The sequence below is a fragment of the Garra rufa genome, chromosome 23, assembly GCF_049309525.1.
Source record: "Garra rufa chromosome 23, GarRuf1.0, whole genome shotgun sequence".
In the NCBI taxonomy this organism is placed as follows: domain Eukaryota; kingdom Metazoa; phylum Chordata; class Actinopteri; order Cypriniformes; family Cyprinidae; genus Garra; species Garra rufa.
This window is the reverse complement of record NC_133383.1, coordinates 29,727,089-29,743,947: the sequence shown is the minus strand read 5'-3', so window position 1 is coordinate 29,743,947 and position 16,859 is coordinate 29,727,089. Positions and strand designations below refer to the sequence as shown.

General features: G+C 37.4%; 1 protein-coding gene across 1 annotated transcript; it reads right to left on the bottom strand.

The window, feature by feature from the left end:
* Window positions 1-5,936: 5,936 nt before the first annotated feature.
* Window positions 5,937-9,674, bottom strand: LOC141299307 (uncharacterized). Its single transcript, XM_073829662.1, has one exon. The coding sequence runs from the start codon at window positions 9,482-9,484 to the stop codon at window positions 8,624-8,626; it is 861 nt and encodes a 286-aa protein (XP_073685763.1). The 5' UTR covers window positions 9,485-9,674; the 3' UTR covers window positions 5,937-8,623.
* Window positions 9,675-16,859: the final 7,185 nt, after the last annotated feature.

Below are 16,859 nucleotides of genomic sequence, written 5' to 3'. Positions count from 1 at the left end.
CTGTATTAATATCAGAATTTATTAAGTCCTTTTTGTTTTACATTTCATTTTAAACACAATGTCTAACTGTGACATATAACTTGTCGTCAACTGAGTAAGTGTCATATGCCGTAAAGTCCATTCTTTATCAACTTTGACACTGCATGCATGAAAGTGATGGTCATAGAACAGAGGAATGAACATTTTTCCAGAAAGGATCCACATAGTGTCTATGTTGAAATGTACTTGATTTGCCAAAACAATGGAATACGCTCAGAATGCAGTACATCTATGACAAATACATCTCTGACCGCATACTTCACATTGTTGACTGTTACTTCAGACACACGTTGGATAGCTTTCTCTGTTAAATCTACATCACAGAGGTTGTGATTGTCCATCAGGGCTCTCTGCAGCTCCACAGGTAAAGATAAAAATGGAGTGGTCGCACTTTTTACCAGGACTTTCTCAAATTCACCCAGCATACTCCCACAAAACTCCCAGCACTGTCTGAACTGGTGTCTGTTGCTCAGTGTTGTAGCTATGGATGGCTGGTCACCATCCACAACCATTTTGGCAATGTACCTTTGGAGAAACATCAGAGTGTTCTTCAGATGTCTTGGATATGCAAGATTGAACACGAAGTATGTTGTCGGTCAGGAAAATTAACCGAAATGAGCATCCCTAATAAAAAGCTTACCACATCAGTAACTATGAATGTAGTATTGAGAACATTACTAAGGGAATCTATTTGAATGTTGCAGGGACAGATGAGCAGACGCATCTGCTTATCCGGTGGAGACCGGCTAATGAAGCCCTCTTCACCGGAAAGCGAAATGCTGCCATCAAAGGCTTTTAGTAAGTATACAACAGAAATTAATAAAACATCTTTTTAAAATTTAAGCTGTAGTTTATTTTAATTATTGTAATTTCAAATAGTTATTACAGCACTTTTCTGGTTCTTGATTTTGTGCCTTTGCTGCAGAGCTTTTGTGGTGGAGCAGGGCCTGCAAGGCAAGGTCAGGGCTTCATTCATTATTAAAAAAATGGGAAAACTTGAAACAAAAGTATAAAGTAAGATCATATTGTTACCTCTAATACAGAAATCAAATCGCACTGGGCTGTTAAACTGACTGTTTTTGTATTATGTTCAAAATCATCTGGGCCAGGTGTTGCTGTGGCCTCTTCATCCTCAGTGATGGCAGCGCCTGTAAAAACAAAAAGAAAAGGGGATCTTGCCGATCTGATGAGGGAACGGGAAGCGGAAAGAGAGCAGGAAGCATCTGAGAGGGAGGAAAGAAGATGGCGAGAAATGGAGGAGAAGGAAGACAGAAGGGAACGAGAGAGACAGGAGAGAGAGGAGAGACGACAAAGAGAAGCAAGAGAAACAGAAGAGCGATGGCGGCAGGAAACAAGTGAGAGAAAGTAGAGAGAGGGAGGCAAAGGAAAGGGAGGAAAGATTCCTTCGCCTCCTTGAGGCTCTCACAAAAAATGAATTAAATAAATTGTAAAATAAAAGCATGTTCTGATCATTTACACATTTGGTTTACATAAAGAACAAACATTTTAAAATAGATTTGATCTATCTATCGATATGCATACAGTACTGTGCAAAAATCATAAGCCACTACTTGCTTTGTTGTTTTAGCAATGCTTTAATGACCATCCATATTTATTTTCTAGTCTCTTTTATTAAGATAAAATGGTTTTATGTATCTCCTTTATTTTCTATAAAGAAAATACCAGGTAAGAAAATACCAGGAAAAGCCTACTAGAACAGCTGAACTGTATTCTGGTTTAATCAAAGGTGCTTTAAATGATGTCAAGTGTGTACTGACTCCTATTTAAAATGAGTTTCAATGAGATTGCTTAATTTGAACAGTTACAAGAGGGTGTGTACACTTGTCCAACCATATTATTTTAGTTTTTCAGTTTTAGTTCCCCACACCAAAAACTTTGTTTTATATGAAATTGTACAGGTTATAGTTTGTTTTCATTAAAGGTGGAAAAAGTTCTGAAATTATTTATTGTGGTTCGATTCTTGTTTACAACACAGAAACCTTGCATTTTAACAGGGGTGTGTAGTCTTTTTATATCTACTGTACATATCCATTAAATAGAGAGAAATCATGAACTAATCTCTCCCTTTCCTTGCTTGGTCAATTATGTGCTAGAAAGTAAGTTGTTTGTTCCCTGTGACTGTGATCATCTCGCTGTGTTTGAAAGCAGATGGTACGGTGTACATTTTAGGACATCCTCAGACCTCAGCCATACAACGAAAAGGTGTCATGCCTCAGACTAAAAGGCGTCAGTCACAGGACAAAACGGCATCGTGCCTCAGACTGAAAGGCTTCAGGTTTTAGGAAAAAGGACATCAGGTGTCAGGTCTCGTACAATTAGACATCGGATGAAACGGACTCGGATTAAAAGGCATCAGATAAAAAGTCATCAGGAAAAACAGACTCAGATTAAAAGGCATCAGACAAAAAGCCAACAGACGAAACAGACTCAGATTAAAAGGCATCAGACAAAAAGGCATCAGACGAAACAGACTCAGATTAAAAGGCATCAGACAAAAAGCCAACAGACGAAACAGACTCAGATTAAAAGGCATCAGACAAAAAGCCATCAAACGAAACAGACTCGGATTAAAAGGCATCAGATAAAAAGTAATCAAGCAAAAAGGACTCAGATTAAAAGGCATCAGACAAAAAGCCATCAGACGAAACAGACTCAGATTAAAAGGCATCAGATAAAAAGTAATCAAGCAAAAAGGACTCAGATTAAAAGGCATCAGACAAAAAGGCATCAGACGAAACGGACTCAGATTAAAAGGCATCAGATAAAAAGGCATCAGACGAAACAGACTCAGATTAAAAGGCATCAGACAAAAAGGCATCAGACGAAACGGACTCAGATTAAAAGGCATCAGATAAAAAGGCATCAGACGAAACAGACTCAGATTAAAAGGCATCAGACAAAAAGGCATCAGATGAAACGGACTCAGATTAAAAGGCATCAGATAAAAAGTCATCAAGCAAAAAGGACTCAGATTAAAAGGCATCAGACAAAAAGCCATCAGACGAAACAGACTCAGATGTGGCAACACGCACACGGTTAGGAACAAGCAAAATGGTGTGGAACGTCATTTTTTTTTTCTGGACTTTTCACTATACTGAATAATTCTGTGAAAATGTTGGTTGAATAATAATATCCAGCAAGATGTATCCATTACTTTAAAATGCATTATTTTAGCACATTGTGATTCTGACTCCACTAAAAGCAATGGTTGTTTTGTTATAAACTTATTTTTTTCTTTGTAAATTTTAACAAACCAAAGTTTCTTGTTTTTTTTTTAAGAATTAAACAATTATCTAAACACTATTTAAGAAAGCAAGAAGAACTATTTCATTGTTTCATTAAATGGTAAACTAATTAAATTGTACAGTGTATGTTTAAAACGTGTATAATATTGCATGTTGCCAAATAGTACTAGTTACCCTTACTTAAAATACCCATGGTTTAGCTTCAAATAAAACTGTGGTTATGCAAATGATAATCAATACATAAAAAAAAGATTCTATACTTTCACTATAGTAAAACCATGGTTAATTTTTATAAGGTTAACTTTGTCTGTCCTGAGTCTGTTAAACCTGATGTCTTTTTGTTTGATGCCTTTTCATCTGAGTCCGTTTCGTCTGATGCCTTTTATTCTGAGTCTGTTTCGTTTGATGCCTTTTAATCTGAGTCCGTTTCGTTTGATGCCTTTTATTCTGAGTCCGTTTCGTTTGATGTCTTTTTGTTTGATGCCTTTTATTCTGAGTCCGTTTCGTTTGATGTCTTTTTGTCTGATGCCTTTTAATCTGAGTCCGTTTTGCTTGATGACTTTTTGTCTGATGCCTTTTAATCTGAATCTGTTTCAATCAATGACACCTGACACCTGATGTCGTTTGTCCTCAGACCTGAAGCCTTTCAGTCTGAGGCACGATGCCGTTTTGTCCTGTGACTTACGACTTTTAGTCTGAGGCATGACACCTTTTCGTTGTATGGCTGAGGTCTGAGGATGTCCTAAAATGTACACCGTAAGATGGGCATTCTTTAGTTATTGAGTTGTTTACTTAGCATCGCAGCAATCCGCGTTAGCACCCATGCGTTTGCCAAAGTTTGCCTGTTACAACTACGTTTGAGTGTCATTATAAGGTGAATAGCATCTCTTCATGGTGATTTTTATTATCATCTGTTTATATTTGTGAATATTTTATGTTATGCACAATTTCTTTATCTGTAATGTATTCTTTATCTGTAATTTCTTTACCTTTCATATCTAATGCCATGTGTGAGTTCACGACGCCACCTTGTGGACAGCTATGTACTGCAACTGCTTTAATAATTTAACCTATAGTTATTGTGTGTGAGAATGTTTTTAATTTAGCTGTACTAGGGCTGCACGATTTTGGCAAATCACGATTATTTCGTTTAATATTTGTAATCACGATCATTCAACACAATTATGACTGGGTCCAGAACTTTATATTAGTGATTATTTTAAAGATAGCAATACTATATATACACACACACTGAATACTTTAATACACGTCTAAAGTAGTCTAACAATACTACAGGGTTCACAATCTCCATTGAAGTGGAGTCCCACCAATTGGGTACAATTTGATTGGTCTACATAATAAAGCTGGTTTCCCACATCTTCCCTCTTTTGAAATAAGCATTTTGTGTCCCCTTTTAACACATTAACAATTTTAACACCACATTACATTTGTTTTCTACAAAACAGAATAAACAAATTAAAGTGCAACATAATGTCGCTATAACAACTAACTGGGGTCAGGGGTGAAAAAGGTGAGAAGGGTGCTCGAGGGGTGATGTGGCCTCTGATGGGGCCAGGAGCTGGGGGGACTCCCACAGAATAAATATTACAGCCTCATTAGGGGACATGCTGTAACTTAACTTGTTTATTCTTCCATCATGATTGACAGCCAAGTTTTTTGGGGGGCAAAGAAAACAACCTAATAAGTGTTTTCTACCATTATCAAAAAACATACCATCAACCACGAATGCTATTTGCTATTGCAGACAGAGCATGCCAGAAAAAAAAAAAAAAAAAAAAAAAAAAAAGTTTGATAAAAGTTTCCCTTTGCCAATTTTACAGTAGCCAAATAAGTTGAATGGAATAATAAGCCAAGCACGGGTTCTGAAAAAATACTGTATTGACATCTGTCTAAAGACATATGAAATAGAGCTGCATCATTCTGCCCTAACACACTCATACTGCAAAAATAATGTTTGTATTAGTGTTAGCGATACTTTAGCATTAAATGTAACTTACTCTCTTAAGGGTACGTTCACATGAAGCGTCTAAAAACGCGTGGAAAATGCGAGGTGCGTCGCTTCATCCACAAATTTCGCTTGGGCACTCGCGCTTCTGTAGTGTCTACTGTTACTAGGCAACCATGAAGGCGCTGTCAGTTACAAAAACATTTCTGCTTTGGGTTTAAACTGTGTGGCTCCATTGAAAATAAAGAGCTTGCGTGCGCAAAATGCGCTGCATGTACACGGCCCCCTAAGCCTTTGGTGACACATAAACACCATGAAATTAAAGGGGTCATCGGGTGTAAAACTAACTTTTCCAAGTTGTTTGAACATTAATGTGTGTTGGCACTTTGTGTACACAACCACCCTCACCGGCTGGAGATCTACATCTCCCTCTGTGGCCTCCCTAATGGAATTAAGCTTGGATTGTGAAACCTCTTTAGATGCGACAACTGCTTCAACATATGCCTTCACCTCCTCTTCCAACTCTTGAGTGGCAGTGCTCGCTCAAAGGTTTTTTTGAGAAAGCGTTGTAAGAATTATAGTCTGCCTCGACCCAGATTACACTCCACAATATATGTTTGATCATGCTCATTTATTATTATAGAGAAGAAGAAAGTCAACAGTGTAGACCATTTGGGATAATCTCATCTCCAGCAATAGGTGACTAATGGACAATGGGAGCAGGTGTGAGACACTGAGAACCATCTTGGACAAAGGGGTGTCAGAACTTAATTAACATACAGACCTCAGCTCTTACGACAGGAGCAACTTCATTTGCATTAAGGGTAGTAAACTGTAATGGTACAAAAAGTTTGAGCTAAGGATGTTCTGGGTTCATTCCGACTCCGTTGAACCCAAGGTACAACATGTACTTTGTCACTGCTTTGCTGCAATAAACATCTTCATAAAGATCTTCTACGTCATCATCACTTTTTCTTACAGCGTGTCCGCCACCACCAAACATTTTCCAGGAACATGCACTGCCTTTGGATTGAAGCGCATCAGGTGCATTAGTAAACGCACCTTAACAAAGCACAATAAATATCGCAGAGTTGATGAGTGGCACTAATGGTTTATGATCTGTCTGCAGGCAAAATTCCTCCAACACTTAAAGGTAACGGCAAAACGCTCACAGGCCCACACTCCTTTTCAATTTGGGAGTACATGCGCTCTGCTTCAGTCAAAGTTCTGGAACAGAATGCAACTGCACGTGTTACATCACCATGGACTTGAAGCAGAGCAGCTCCCAACCCAAAACTGCTTGTCTCAGCGGTAACCATTGTGGGTTTCTCAGGGTCATAATATGCAAGGGCAGGAGCTGTGGCCAACATGCGTTTTACCTTACTCAGAGCCTGCTCATGGACCTCCGTCCGAATCCAGACTTCATCTTTCTTCAGCAGAGCTGTAACTGGTTGCAGCTCTGTTGAAAGCCTTGGCACAAATTTGTTAAATAATTGATCGTTCCTAGAATTTGCCTTAGCTCAGTCACATTAGAGGGACTAGGGATATCAGTAATTGCCATTTCCTTTGTTGCATCAGGCTTGATGCCGTCCTGACTGATGGTGTGCCCGAAACACTGCAGCTCAGATTTGTTGAAGTAACATTTATCATGGTTCAATTTCAGACCTGACTCTCTGATAGTTTTCAGAACCGCCTCAAGATTCTCATCATGCTCATTTTGGTCCTTGCCCCAGACAAGTATGTCGTACAACTACAACTATGACAACTACAGTGCCTTTGTGCCCAATTAGAAGTTTACTAATTTTTCTTTGAAAAAGTTCAAGTGCCGACATGACCCCAAATGGTAATCTATTAAAACAGAACCGTCCTACTGGGGTTATGAATGTAATCAAATTCACACAGCTTGGGTCCAAAGGAATTTGCCAAAACCCTGAGGCCGCGTTTAGAGTGGAAAAGATGCAGGCACCTGAGAGTTTGGGGGCAATGTCCTCCAATGTTGGGAGACTGTAACGCTCATGCTTTACAGCCTGATTCAACCGTTTCAGGTCTACACAAATCCTGAATGAACCATTCTTTTTCACTACGGGCACACCATTCAGTCAGTTCTGTGACTGCAGAAATTATCTCTAAGGACTGCATATGTTCAAGCTCCTTTTCAACCTTGGGTAACAGAGGAAAGGGAATTCTGTGAGGAGTTGACAAACTATAAGAAGTAACATCTGACTTTAGCTTAATTTTCACAGGTTCACAATTAAGCAAGCCAATGTCTCCATAGACATCATCTTGGTCTGTAATTTCATCTACTAGGTCCATCTTACAAGCAGTGCTACGGCTGAGCAAATTGTTGGCAAATGGCCCCTCAATTACGATAAACTTTGCCCTTTTCTTTAAGTGTTTGCTAGAAATTTTTGCCATGCAATTTACTTTCCCCCCAGGACTTCGCATATTTATACTTGTTTTAACCAGCAGGGGGCACTCTTGTAAGCTTGAATCTTGAATTTGACCGACCTGCTCTGAATAGGCAGAGTAACACACCACCTGTCTTCTGCAGCAGACTCATTCATTACTAACGCTAGGAAAAATTAATCACTAGTTTCACTATCACACACTACAAGCTCTTTGACATTTTTAGTTTTACATGCAATTGCAAAATGTCCCAGCTTTTTGCATTTCCTACACCTCTTGTTTTGTGCAGGGCAATTATTCTCATTGTGTGTGTGATTACAGCGTGTGCAGTTCACAATTAGTTTTCTCTCTCCACCTCTCCTTTTTCGGTGGACCCGAAAAGCGCTTTGAGCTTTTGTAATGTCCGTACTGTACAGCGCTCACATCAGCGGCTGCCCCACCACTTGCATTTTGCGTCTAGATGAGCTCCAACTGTTGGGCGATCTGGACCTCTTTGTCCAATGTTAATTTGGTTTCCATTTTTAACTTCTGGAAAACGTCCAATCTGCAATCCCAATGACAACTCCGTCCCGTATTTGTTCCTCTTTGCTCGCACCAAACTCGCAGTATTCAGCCAGTTCATAGAGGCATTCGGGAGAACTGCTGGATCCATGTAGGCCAGGTAGCAGGCTGTGCAAAATCAAAGGCCTCTGGTGGGTTGAACTTGGATGTTATCACTTACAGAACAGCAAACTTGCTTGTGGGTTTAATGTACGATTCTGACACCACGTCATGAGAGGAAAATATAAGCTGGTTTCCCACACCAGGCAAGGCTTCCTTTTTGTTTAAAACTCTTTCCACACTGTTGGCAGGTCAAAGGGCTCTCTGTTGTGTGGATTTTCTGGTGGACTTCAAGGTTTCCACTTAGTTTGAAACTCTTTCCACATTGTTTACATGTGTAAGGCTTCTATCCATTGTGAACTCTCATGTGTCTGTTAAGGTTTCCTTTGACAGTGAAACACTTTCCACACTGTTGGCAGGTAAAAGGGCTCTCTGTTGAGTGAATTTTCTGGTGGACTTTAAGGTGTCCTCGTTGACTGAAACTCTTTCCACACTGTTTGCATGTGTAAGGCTTCTCTCCAGTGTGAATTCTCATGTGCCTTTTAAGGTTTCCTTTTACAGTGAAACTGTTTCCACACTGTTGGCAGGTAAAAGGACTCTCCTTAGTGTGAATTTTCTGGTGGACTTTAAGGTGTCGTCGTTGACTGAAACTCTTCCCACACTGCTTGCATGTGTAAGGTTTCTCTCCAGTGTGAACTCTCATGTGTCTGTTAAGGCATCCTTTACGAGTGAAACTCTTTTCACACTGTTTGCATGTGTAAGGCTTCTCTCCAGTGTGAAATCTCATGTGACTGTTAAGGCCACCTTTTTGACTGAAACTCTTTTCACACTGTTTGCATGTGTAAGGCTTCTCTCCAGTGTGAAATCTCATGTGTCTGTTAAGGCCTCCTTTTTGACTGAAACTCTTTCCACATTGTTTGCATGTGTAAGGCTTCTCTCCAGAGTGAATTCTCATGTGTATGTTAAGGCTTCCTTTTTGAGTGAAACTCTTTCCACAATGTCTGCAGGTAAAAAGGCTCTCCAAAGTGTGAATTTGCCTGTGGACATAAAGGTATCGTTTTTGCTTGAAACTTTTCCCACACATATGGCAGGTGAAGGGTTTCTTTCCAGTGTGAACTTTCATGTGGTATTTAAGTTTTAATTTTGTGCAGAAACTCTTTCCAAATTGTTTGCAGGTGTAAGGCTTCTCTTCAGTGTGAATTCTCATGTGCCTTTTAAGGTTTTCTTTTAGAGTGAAACTGTTTCCACACTGAAAGCAAGTGAAATAACTCCTAGTTCCTGTCTTTTGAGCTCTTTTGTGTTTTGAATTCTTTTCAGACTCTAAGGAACAAAAAGATTTTTCTCCAGTTACGAAATCATGAAGACTCTCAAACTTATCTTTCACTTCATTTTCATTCAGTTCTTCTCTCTCCTCTTTCTGCGCTGTTCGGTCTAAGGTGGAAAAACAGAGAGATAAAAGTTAACCCCAGTTTAATGGCACAAATCAATTAACATCACAACATGTACCATGTATCTTATACCAGAGTGTCCAAACCTGATCCTGGTTGGCGGGTACCCTACAGAGAATAAGTTGGCCATTACACAATTAATTAAATCTAGGAAATCTATATAGACTGATCTCACATCCCCCGCACTTTTTTTTGACCTAGCGCTAATATTTGCACCCCATGTTCTCTGATTTGTTACTTAGATTTGAGTGAACATTTAGCCAATCACAGCACAAATCTCTTGGGCGTCTGCCATGAGCTTCAAATGTTGTTGCTCTTGTGAATTTTAGCTTGTTCATCCACTTTACTGTATGGCTGTCTGGGGTAAAATGCACCCTAGAAAAAAGCTGAGGACGATTACAGTCGTTTTTTCAAACATACATAGTAAGTACAGGATGTGTTACAGAACGTCACGATGACACAAATCACGTTTCCATGTAATGATTTAACGTCGAAAGACGGTGATTGGCTGGAACACTGTTTGTTTTCCTGTGGAAAGGTTGGTAGCACCGATTGTTTTTTTGGCATATCTCGGACCCTAGGCTGACCAGAGAGACGCGGTTCTTTTTACAGTCGATTTATGGGGCAGGCAGCGAGCGGATCGTGAAGAAAGGTAAGCTGAATTTGACACTTTATGTTTCAGGCTTGAAATCGCTGATACAACCTTTAAGACAGCCTGCTCTCCTGTTTCTGTCCACTGTCCCGTCCACTTCTGACAGAAAAAAAATTATGTTTGTGTGACTTTCTATCATTTACATATTCTTATGAAGAATATACACCGAGGTAAACACAATATCTCAAAAGTATTAAACAGTAAAAATATATTTGACATTAAGCCTCAATATGTGCTTGTCCTTTGGACAACTAAATCAATCATCCATTTGTCCAAGTAAAAAGTTTGGCTGCATCCACACAAAGTTTTCCATATCTTTTTTTCCCCTTCGTCTCAAGAAATATCTGCATCCACACGAAATCATGAAACCGACACAAAACTATGTAGTATAAATGCCAGATAATTATGTAGCGCTGTAATTCTGCCACAGAGATGCACTAAAAATGGAAAAGACAATTTTGGCTATTCCCATAAACCTTGCGCGTAGTATACTAAAAACACATGGATCAATATACTTATTAATCTGTGTTATTGTTAGTTAACAAAAAGACATTGTTCAGTATTTGTTCATGTTTTTGTTACGTGATATAGTGGTGTCTAACTAGGGGCACGATGTTGGCCGATGACCTCATTGTTTCAGAAAATATACGGATTCATACACACGTCTTTTTCAGATTTATCCACTCTGGGTAAACCGCTGACCAGGTTTAAAAAAAAAAATCAGTTTCACTCTCCCAAAATGCATAATTTTTGTATACAAAATTACGCGTATACAACTAAACATGTCTCCGTGTGGTATTTTTTGTTAAAGTAATTTATTCACAAGCAATATTCTCATCACAGTTTTATTAGCTCTATCAGCAAAGGCTCCAAAAGTATCAAATAATTATTTAAAATAAATTGCCTATGTTATGTTTCGAGCACGCAGATGATCTAATGAAGACAAGGGCAGTTGCATCTAACTGTATTAACTCTACAAACTGTAGCAATACTGTGAAATATTATTACATACCGACAACTATACCAGCAAAGCACTCCGAAACCAAGCAAACAGAAAAAGACCTGCATCCATAAATAACAAGCTAGAGTTACAGATTACGCTACATGATGAAATAAAAGAACCTCGGTCAAGACTGCATTCAACCATATTGAAAAACTAGAACAATCCAATAACTCTCATTGGACTACTGTCAAAGCACTCAGTGAACAGATGGATGCGGTCATAAAAGAAAACTAAATTATGAAAGAAACCATCCTGGATATTCAAACCAGAAGTATGCACGTTAACCTGACTTTCTCAGGCATCCCCGAACACCTTTGGTGTGAAACATGGAGGTGGAAAATTATGCTTTTGGGAGTGTTTTTCTGCTATAAGAGGAGAGGACAGGACAACTACATCGCATCAAAGGGATGATGGATGGGGACATGTACCATTAAATCTTTGGTGAGAACAATTGAAAATGGGTCGTGGATGGGTATTCCAGCATGACAATGACCCAAAACACATGGCTAAGGCAACAAAGGAGTGGCTCAAGAAGAAGAACGTTAAGGTTAGGGCTGCATGATATCTTGCATGCGATATCCAATGTGCATTTTGTAACTGTCTTAATTAAATGGCTGTAGTTATGAATAGGTTATTAATCACTGACTCTATGAATCATTTAAAGCTGCAGATTCCTTCAGTAACGAAACACTGCTGTTTCTTGAAGACGCACACCAGTTCTGTTGGGGATTTTGTTAGAACTATAAATTACTTTGTTGTATTTTGTTTGTTCCCGTTTCTATACTAAAGGTAGAATTTGGCTTCTCAGAAGTACTTGCTTAGGGGTACAGTTAAATGAATGCCTAAGTACAGCATGTTGTTCATGTACCTCCTCCATCAGTTTTAATAACCCACTGCTACAATCTGATGCTCTTAAACAGTGGTCTTCTATTTATTTACTTAATTATATATATATATATATATATATATATTATTTAAATTATTTTCTTCATTTCTTCTCTTTATCTATTCATTTTATATATATTGTTCTATCTTCTTTCCCCTTTTCCTAATTTTCCCCCTTCCTACTTCCTACAAGACATAGAGGTGTACAACTTATACATTACAACGTTACACCTCACATAATTACATCTAAATTTAACCTCAATGTTTGTGTTTTTGTTTTGGCTTAATTTTTTTCTCTTTCTTTTTTTATTATCAGACTTGCTTTATATTTACAGCACTGTTTTTTTTTTATTTTGTACTGTTTTTCTGTATGGCCTACATTGTCTTGTTCTAAAAATAACAACCAAAAATAGATATTTCGGCAAAAATAAATTATCTTACTAGAAGAATTGGATAAAGTATCATCCGTTCCATTTGTACAGTCTCATTGAGCTTTTATGAGGTTTCACACGTTTTCTGACATTACAGTGTGGATGAGAAATTTTTGGAAAATGCTTGAAAACGCTAGTGTGGATAGAGACATTTTTTTAAAACAAACTTTTCAGTTGTATGCGGATTAATTTAGATGTAGCCTTAGTGTCCACTGGCTATTTTATTTACTTAACAAATGTAGTCCGCATACAGTAGCCGAATGTGATTACTCCCTTTTGATTAAGGTTTGCTTGAAGTGCTAGAAATCAATTTTTTTTTTTAATATTAGAAGCAGATATGGGGTTAAATTTTACAGAAATAAACTAATTTTAAAATATTGTTTAGGCTAATTCCATATTATTGTCACAATTTAAATGCATGATCTCATAATAACAAATGCAGTGTGAAAGCAGGATATTCTCACCTGCACTTGAAGGCAGCGTTAGTATTTGTCATGTGATCTCAACACTTCTGTCAAATGTCTCAACATTTCTACACTTATGTGACATTATTCATAAATATAATTCATTTCAGCTTTGAGAATAAAAACCAACCTGTTTGTTCCTCAGTATCTTCATGTTTGACTCTGAACGCTTCTTCAGTCTTCATGTCTTCACTCTCCTCTTTAATAAACACCATCTTTGGTTGTTCCTCAGTTTCTTCATGTTTGACTTTCAATGTTTCTTCAATCTTCATGTCTTCACTCTCCTCTTTAATAAACGCCATCTTTATAATAATGTGTCACGTGGATCTCAGTTGATTCTCCAGAAGTTTTTCTGTGTGTTTGAACACTTTGTCCTGTTTAAGATGAGAATAATTAATAGAAAAAAAAAAAAACAAAAAAAACATGCAAACTAAATCTCTGGGTGAGTCTCAATCAGCTCCTAGTTCAGTAGTCAGAGTGAGAGTTAATAGATTTGATTATAAATATACACAAATAGTTAGCTAGGCTAGTTGTAGCTTACATTTGGTATTCAATAGGCTATATGTCGAACGTCACCTGACCAACCCCGGAAAACAGGTCTTATTGCTTCCGCTTGTCGGAGAACGTGTTAATAGCCGTAATAAATAATGGCGATATCGACGGACTTTTAAGGTAATCAGTTAAACAAGCCAGCTGTTTTTATTGTGGACGTTTCATTCGATATTTATATATAAATGTTAGTGAAAAGAATAAAAATTAAAAACTTTTATATATCAATCCACATATGTGATGGACATTGGTTATGATCATGTTTAGTGTCTACTTTGAAGGAATCTTGAGTAAATCATGTTCATATTTAAAGAGGCATATGCAAAACGCGTGAACCGGAAGCAACGAGACCTGTTTAGCAGAAAACGGAAGCCTGTTGCGCATAACCCCTATTATTTGTACATCATATGTAAGACTTTCATGAAATCATTTTCGGTTGTGATTCCACTCGTTTGTGTTGTTGTTGTTGTTTAAACAATTGTAGTCCGCGTGCCGCTGAATCGAATCACTGAATCATTTCACAAATGATTTGATTCAAATGATTCGGATTCTCAGTTTCTCTCATCTCTTCTTATCATCACACGATTGATTCATGATATAGAGAGAGAAATGAGACGCACCTTCTCTGTTACTAAAGGCTAACGCTTTAACTAACACTAAATAAACATACAATGTTATATTTAAGAATGATGCATTTATTTTGCATAGCTTGTAAAAACGATTTTTTTTCATTGATTTAAAAACCACGAACCTTTCTTCAGGTAAATCACAACAGATGAGGAGCGCAGCGCATCTTAATGACGTCACTCACACCACCAGCCCAAAATAAACGTCCGATTCATCCAATAGAGTCTGGCTGCAGACACGATGCACTCTCAGCCGCGCATGCGCACTAAAACACATGCACTCTCAGCCGCGCATGCGCACTAAAACACATGCACTCTCAGATTTATATAAAATGCTAGTACAAACACTAATAATAAACATGTAATCTACTCTAATAATGTCAGATTACTTTTCATATGTGCCTATGTAAAAGATGCGCATATTGGCAAAAAAAAAAAAAAATTAAACTTTTTCTTATACACATATTATATATTATACATATTATATATTACTTCTGCTTAAAACAATATTTGACTTAAGCAATTATATAAAACTTAAACATTATGCAGTATTCAACATTTGAAGTGGGTCAAACAAGTTAAAGTTGTCATGTAAGACAAGAATGAGTATTGTTTTAAATTTAGGACAACTTTGATTAAAGGTTTTGATTCACTTCAAGTGTTGACTACTGTATACAAAAATTGTATTATGAATTATTAAATATTTGATTAAAAGTTTATATTCCTTCATTACAGAATGATACATTTATGTGTATATATATAAAGTAAACCAAAATCTTTCATCAAATTTATCCTAAAATCAAAGCAATACCTGTTCTTGTCTTAGGACAACTTTGATTAACTTTTTTAATCCACTTCAAATGTTGACTACTGTATATTTAAAATGTTATAATGGGTTATCAAATCTTAGATTAAAAGTTGAAGTCTGCTGCTGTCACATTCAAGTGCTTCCAAAACACCAGGAAAACAATTCAACACACAGCCGTTGGTGATTGTTAATTTTAGTAAATAAAAACATGGCATTGTGAAAAATTTAAAGTTGCTGTTGTCAACAATTTTAATACATAGATAAAAAAAAAAAGATTATTGACTATAGGTACTATTATAATATAAAAACATTACAAAAAAAAAAAAATGGACAATTGTCTTCTTCAATTTTGTGTTCGACTAAAGCTTCTCAGTTTCAAGTTGCCCACCACATACAAATTTATGCATGTCTTGCATAAATTCAAAAACAAATATTAGTGGCTCAACAAGATCATCCTGGATGAACTCTGCACTGAAGAACCGTTCCAAGGCCTCATCAGCTTCTTCATCTTCCATGCACAATATACGAGGAAACTGAATTGAGCCAAGAAAATCTCCAGAGTTCTCCATGCACCACTGACGAGCAGTCTTAAGATCCGACATGACACGCACCTAAGAAACAACAATGTAAAAGAGGATATATACAGATATGCTGAACAATGGCTGCAATCCCTCTAACAACACCTACTTTTCGTGGAGACTGAACCACAGGCTTTTCCGGTGCAAACTCGAGGGTGAGACTGGTTTCATCTACCTAGAAAACATGAGTTTTGAGTTTGAGCCTGTTACCTTCAGTAGCCTACTACCTTTTTAAGATAACTGGCACTTTTCCTGAGGAGCTAAAAAGTAATATGTACGAGTTACTTGTACATGAAAAGGCTCTTCCTGTTAGTGGGAAAAATACAGCACAAGTTTACCTAGTTTGTTATGAAAACATTTTTAACCTTATAATTCCCCAGTATGTGCTTTTACCTGAGAGATTTCTTCAAACCTCCTTTTTCGCAACCTAAATACAGGCTGCTGATCACCTCTCAGGAAGGCTTTGGACTCCTCAGTATAATGGGCAAACAATTTCCCATGTCTGGAAAATAGTGATTGAACATGTTACATAATTCCTCTCTCTCACGAAAGATTTATACATTTAAAAGCCAAAAAAAAAAAAAAAAAAAAAAAAAAAAAAACTTTACAGTTCCAGTCCGAAATTCTCCATTAACATGCCGCACCACCATTTCCTCAGCTCTGCCATGTCCAGCTGCTCAAAACATAAAATGTTAATGCCCTTTGGAAGTTACGCAGTCTCAATGTTATTGGAAACTATAATACTTACAATTGTGTAGTCAAATGGGGCATCCAGAACTATGTACAATGCAGACTATAATTGAAAGACAAGTAGGTATTAGGGGGAAAAACACAAATTAACCACAAACACATTGTACATCTTACCATCAACATAAATACACCACAGTCATTTCCATATGGTTGTCCTGGAAAACCCTTAAATATAAAAGGAGAGAATAAGCACAATTTCATACATAGATTAGATTTAGATAGATGATAGATGACAGATGCGATTTAGATAGATGATAGATTGGATTTAGATAGCCAACCTGTAAGTTAAGTCCTGTTTTTTCAGTCCATGTTTTGGGAATTATCCTATATGCAATGTCCCTGTCAAGAATGCAAAGGACAAATACATTATAATAATTGCTGTCAAAAC

Excerpts from the sequence above, each read along its gene's own strand:
- LOC141299307 (XM_073829662.1), bottom strand. The coding sequence starts at position 9,484 with ATGAGAATTCACACTGAAGAGAAGCCTTACACCTGCAAACAATTTGGA.